The sequence below is a fragment of the Dromiciops gliroides genome, chromosome 1 (assembly GCF_019393635.1).
Source record: "Dromiciops gliroides isolate mDroGli1 chromosome 1, mDroGli1.pri, whole genome shotgun sequence".
In the NCBI taxonomy this organism is placed as follows: Eukaryota; Metazoa; Chordata; class Mammalia; order Microbiotheria; family Microbiotheriidae; genus Dromiciops; species Dromiciops gliroides.
Genome location: NC_057861.1, coordinates 642318610 through 642324979, shown reverse-complemented (window position 1 = coordinate 642324979; position 6370 = coordinate 642318610). Strand labels below are relative to the sequence as shown.

The window sequence follows — 6370 nt, the reverse complement described above, 5'->3', positions numbered from 1 at the left end:
AAGAATCAGTTGCTTACCCCCTAGTGGCTTCAGCTTCTTCTTTGGGAAGATCCTCATATCTTTTACTCAGAATAAAAGCATTTAATGGTGATTTCTCTTGGATTATTTGCTGGTGTCAAATTCTTCTATCATTCAATTTCCTCATGAGGTAGAATTTCCTTCTGCCACTTCAGATACTCTTTCTTTGTTTTCACAATGAACTCTGACTTCATTTTTAAAAAGGAACATTTCATTCTCCCTGATTACCTGGAAAGTGTGGAAGTGTTCTTCAAGCCCTTATACCTTCTCTTCCCTTCTAGGAGGGAGACCAACCCGTACTTTAAACATTAATAACAATCAAATCTGCCTTTTATTGTTCTTGTTAGAAGTTCTTACGTCTTTCTTATCTAGTCTTTCCACAGTCTAATCCATCTTTCATGAAGCTGCCAAATTGATATTCCTAAAACACACATGTGACCATATCATTCTTTCCCCCTTGTCCCCCCACCCAATTTTCAGTGGCTTCCTATAGAACAAAACACAAAATCCTTAGCCTAGCATTGAAAGCCCTCCCATAATCTGGTAGTTCTACATACACACTTTGCAGCCTTATTTTCTATTATTCTCCTTCATACACTCTCTTGTCTAGTCTATTTGAGCTGTTAACTGTGCTCCTTTCCTTGTATTAGAGGACACTTGTGTCTGGAATGCATTCATTACCTCCTCATTTTATTTTTTTGTTTTGTTTTTCGGGACAATTAGGGTTAAGTGACTTGTCCAGGGTCACACAGCTAGTAAGTGTCAAGAGTCTGAGGCTGGATTTGAACTCAGGTCCTCCTGAATCCAGGGCTGGTGCTTTATCCACTGTACCACCAAGCTGCCCCCTACCTCCTCACTTTGACCATAGCTTCCATCAAAATACAACTTGGTAGTCTCTCCCTACATAAAGCCTTTCCTGATACCCTGAATTGTTAACACTTTTCCTTTTGAAATTATTTTATGCTACATTGTAGTGCAAGGAAAACTTAGTAGACTACATAGTAACTACAAACATTTGAGAAGAAAAATAAATGAGAATGAATGGACAAACAAGGAATACTGGTAAGACTCAAATGGAGTGACCAAAAAATTGTATGGTACTTTAGGTATTAAAATTAATTTAAATATATAAATAATTTCTCAACAAGTTTAGTGCCCAGCACATAAATGCTTAAAAATGCTTATTGCATGGATATTGAGCGTTGAGCTTTTAATAAAACATTTAATTGTATAAATTAAATAAATTTATATTATTTTTCATTTACTTATATGTGTATATGTTATATCTTTCCAATAAAATTTAAGCTCTTTGAGAGAAGGGACTATTTCATTTTTGTCTTTTTATGTGGGTAGAATAGTGCTATAGGAAGCACTTGATAAATGTTTGCTGAATTAAATTGAGTTGTGACTAATTCCCTGTCAACTCTCTTTACTGTTAGCTCCATCTTACTTTGCAAGTAACTTGACAGTCACACTACCTTTCCTTTGTCTTACCTGTTCCTTCATCCTCATTCAGTCTTTCTTTTTTAGTGTAATTTCTTCTTCTCCTTTTGCCAAGTTTTTCTTTTCTTTTTCTAGATCAGGGCCATCAATAATCATCTTGACCTATGTCTTGCCACTGGACTCCAATGACTCTGGAGGAAAGAGTGAGACTGATGACTTTCCATAGCTCTGCCTCACTGAAATCCAATTCACTCTCCAGTCAAGACATCACCTTCCTGATATCATTGGTCCTCTTCAAGAATGAAGGACAAACAACAACAACAATCTTTTTCTGGAATATTTCTGTAAGAGTGGTGTTCTGTGTGACCCTGGGCAAGTCACTTAACCCCAATTGCCTCACTAAAAAAAAAATAAGAATGGTGTTCTATACCAATGTCTCAGGTGTTGCAAATGGTCCTGACTTTTGGATTGGATCAGTCAATTACTCAATCAAAGGTAGGAGTTGGGTATGAACAAGTCCTAGACATCTATATTGAATTAATCAACCACTCAGTGGCCATTAGACTAGGGGCAAAAAGTCCTTGATCAGTTTGTAAGAAGTAAAACCATGGATGAAATGGAATGATGTTTCACAGGAGACACATTAGGGTTGGCTGAAGAGAGTCATATCCTGTGGATTTTCCAGTTTGGAATTCAGCTTTCCACTCTCCAGAAGCCTAGAGGAGAGAGAAGTTCCAGCCAATTCTCTAAGAAATAATCACTTGGGAGAGTGGGGCAGAGAAGAGACTAAAGGTTCTTTTCCTCCCTACACTTTGACCAGAGGAAGACCTTGGGAGGATCTAGACTCTCATTTGTGTCCTCTGAACGTCCCTGAGAATGGCTGACCACAGTGCCTGCATCCAGAGACAAGGACAAAGTGGATGCATTAAGGAAAGGCAGGATTGGTGACTTCCAGTGCAGCCATGAGATACACTATGCCTAAGGAGAACTTCAGGAGGGCCTCTATCCAGGTGCCATATCATCTGCTCTAAGCTTAAGGCCACTTGCCACTGGATTTTTGGGAGAGTGTGCCCCTGGTTTGGGGGGAATGTTCATACTATACTACCGATTTCTTTTTTTTTTTTTTTTCACAAGAACCTTCTTGTTTTTATTGTTAGGATCTGGGTTACTTGAGAGGGATGAAACGAGAAGAGTGGGTGGCTCCAATACCCGGCCGGCCGTGTTTCATAGGCTTGTAGGTGATAGAGAATTCGCCCAGGTAGTGTCCAATCATCTCGGGTTTAATTTCAACCTGATTGAAGGTCTTGCCATTGTAGACGCCCACCATACTGCCCACCATCTCTGGCAGGATGATCATGTCTCGAAGGTGAGTCTTCACGACCTCTGGCTTTTCCATGGGGGGTGCCTCCTTCTTGGCATTCCTCAGGCGCTTAAGGAGGGAATGCTGCTTGCGCCGCAGACCCGGGTTGAGTCTTCGCCGCTGCCGGGCGCTGTACAACTGCACGAGCTGTTCATAGGACATGTCTAGGAGCTGATCCAGGTCCACGCCACGGTACGTGAACTTCCGGAAGGTTCGCTTCTTCTTCTGCTCCACTTCTGCCATCTTGTCTTATACTACCAATTTCTAAAAACTAATTGTCTATTTGGCTAGTTGATATTGACTGATAATCAGTGAAGGAAGAATACTGGTGGCGGTTTATGAACCATATTGAAATTAGAAAAACGACTCAACTCCCTCAAAGATTACTCCTAGATCTTAGGGTAGAGAAATTGCTATACTCTGAAACAACCTGTTAGTCCAAGTGTGGTTTGGGAGAGTGAAGCACAGAGACTGTGTTACACTTTTAAATTTCCCCACCACAAATTCAGTTTCCCCTTCTCAATTCTATATTCCTTTCACAATTCTTCCCTTTTCAGCTCAAATCTTTCTCCTGATCCTTCTTCTACCCATCTTTCTGTCTAGAGAGGGTCATGTCTAGTCACAGTCAATCAAAAGAAATCAGCCTAGCAATTTATTCAGAAAAAATAAAGTTGATGAAAAGTGTGTATTGTCCATATGCAGTTAGATGGGCAATCCATTTAACTAGCCCATCAGTATGTATGTCTCAGAAAGACATTGAAGATGATTTTTTTTATGGGTAAAAGTCTCCACAGAGCAGTTTTAATGAATCCAAGTTGTTTGCTGTTGCAAAGCCTTTTATAAATGATTTTCAACCCCCCCCCTTTTTTTGCAGGTCAATGAGGGTTAAATGACTGGTCCAAGGTCACATAGCTAGTAAGTGTCAAGTTTCTGAAGCCAGACTTGAACTCAGGTCGTCCTGAATCCAGGGTTGGTGCTTTATCCACTGCACCACCTAGCTGCCCCCTCCTTCATTTTTGTATGACTGGAAAAGGAGATGGGTTAACTAGGTGAGATAGTGTTAAGGAGGTAAAACAGGAGTTGGACAGAATTGGGTCCTAATGCTTAAGTGGTGGAAGGCAGAATTAGATCTGGTGGAGATAGGAGCTTCTCCTAAAGAGAAACTCTTGGCAATCCTTAGCTGCTGGCTATGGTACTTCCTGGATGGTCAGTTACAGCTGGAATATGTCATTAGGTCCCAGAAGGCAGAATGTATTTTTGGCTGGCTAGGACCCTGAGGCAGTACAACTGGTCACAGCCAGTTTTCTTTGGTGCTAAATTAGGGATGTCACTGAGTCCTGGATGCAGAGCACAGCTCAAAAATTAATCCAAAACAACTATATTTCAGAGTCGTGGGTATCTTCCCTTTCTATCTATGGCTTTATGATTTCAATAGTTTCCTGATAAAGAGTGAAAGGAAGGGGAGAATATGAAAATATTCCAAAGATCGCCATAAGAGCTTTCTTTGTACTCTATTTTTTCCTACTTGAACTTTCCTAGGAATTTTATTCATTTTAACTATTTAATCCAGTCATCCCACTTCCATCTTTGTTTTCTATCAGTGGATCACTACTTGTCAAGGATATTGTAGATAGGATTCATGATTTGGGTAGGAGTTGGATTAGATAACCTTTTAGTTCCTTTCAGACTCTGAGATGTTATGATTATTTGGCCTCAGAACCTTCTTCCAAAGCCATACCTTGGGGTGGCTAGGTGGTGCAGTGGATAAAGCACCGGCCCTGGATTCAGGAGTACTTGAGTTCAAATCCGGCCTCAGACACTTGACACGTACTAGCTGTGTGACCCTGGGCAAGTCACTTAACCCCCATTTCCCCACAAAAACAAAGCCATACCTTTATTGTCCTTCCCTATTCCCATATTAATAAGATTTTTGCATCCTTCATTACAACTCAAATGTTAACTCCACTATGGAGATTTCTACTTATGAAAGAAGTGGTATTCCTTCCCCATCATACTTGTTGCTCACATAACTTATCCTTCGTCAGCTCACCAAATCCCATCTCACTTCATCTCATCCCTCCCTATCCCACTATTTGCTTAAACATAATCTGTGAACATTAGAACCAGAAGGGAATTTAGAGATTATCTAGCTCAATTGTTCTCGAACTCTATGGGCACAAGGACCCCTCTTTAATGTCCCTAAATATCTAAACAAATGCAATGCTCTGTCTCTCAACCTCCAGCTTTTAGAATTCCTGACTTCATTCAAGTCTCAGGTCAAATGCTATCTTTAGCAGGAGGATTTTTCTGGTGTCCCTAGATGATAGAGCTTTCTCCTCTAAGGCTACATACCTTCCGTCTACTCTGTATGTATCTTGTATGTACCTTATCATTTGCATATTGTCTTCTCCACTAGAAAGTAACCTCTGAGGGCAGGGACTGTTTTGACTTTCTTTTTACTCCCAATGAGGGAGTAAACACATCGCCAGACTCATAGTAAGTGCTTAACGAATACTTATTGATTGATTGTGATGCTTTTATTTCTTTATTGTTTTTGTTGTTTTGTTGGGGTTCTTTTTTGTTTGTTGGTTTTTTGTGTTTTGTTTTTTTTTGCGGCCACCTAGCCGCCCCCTGTTGTTGGGGTTCTTTTTTTTTTTTTTTTTAGTGAGGCAATTGGGGTTAAGTGACTTGCCCAGGGTCACACAGCTAGTAAGTGTTAAGTGTCTGAGGCCGGATTTGAACCCAGGTACTCCTGGCTCCAGGGCCGGTGCTCTATCCACTGCGCCACCTAGCTGCCCCGGTTCTTTTTTTTTTAATTAATAAAGTATTTTATTTTTTTTCATTACATGTAAAGATAGTTCTCAACTTTTGTTTATACAAGCTTTACAATTTCAGATTTTTCTTCCTCCCTCCCCTCCCTCCCCCCCCCTCCCCCCTCCCCTAGACAGCAGGTAATCTGATATAGGTTTTATATATATATATATATACACATAATAACATTAATCCTATTTCTGCATTAGTCATGTTATAAGAGAAAAAATCATAGCAATGATGAAAAACCTCAAAATAGAAAAAAAACAACAGCATCAAAAACAAAAGAAATAGTATGGTTCATTCAGCATCTATACTCCGCAGTTCTTTTTTTTTTTTCTTGGATTTGGAGATCCTCTTCCATCACGAGTTCCCTGGAACTCTTCTGTGCCATTGCATTCGTGAGAAGAATACAGTCCATCACAGTAGATCAACACTCAATGTTGATGATACTGTGTACAATGTTCTCCTGGTTCTGCTCATCTCACTCATCATCAGCTGACGCAAGACCCTCCAGGTTTCTCTGAACTCCTCCTGCTCATCATTTCTTACAGCACAATAGTATTCCATTGAATTCATATATGTTGGGGTTCTTTTTGATGCTTTTATTTCTTGATTGAGAGAATACAATGACAAAAACTTCTGTCAAAGAATTTGCATTTTATCAATCACAGTTGTATCTCTATACATTTGGATAATAGTACATTTATCTACACCATATTATTTAACTCATCTACA

At 39.9% G+C, this 6370-nt stretch overlaps 1 protein-coding gene across 1 annotated transcript; it reads right to left on the bottom strand.

Moving 5' to 3' along the window:
* Window positions 1-2569: 2569 nt before the first annotated feature.
* Window positions 2570-3064, bottom strand: LOC122734055 (40S ribosomal protein S15-like). The gene has a single exon (XM_043974734.1). The coding sequence runs from the start codon at window positions 3062-3064 to the stop codon at window positions 2627-2629; it is 438 nt and encodes a 145-aa protein (XP_043830669.1). The 3' UTR covers window positions 2570-2626.
* Window positions 3065-6370: the final 3306 nt, after the last annotated feature.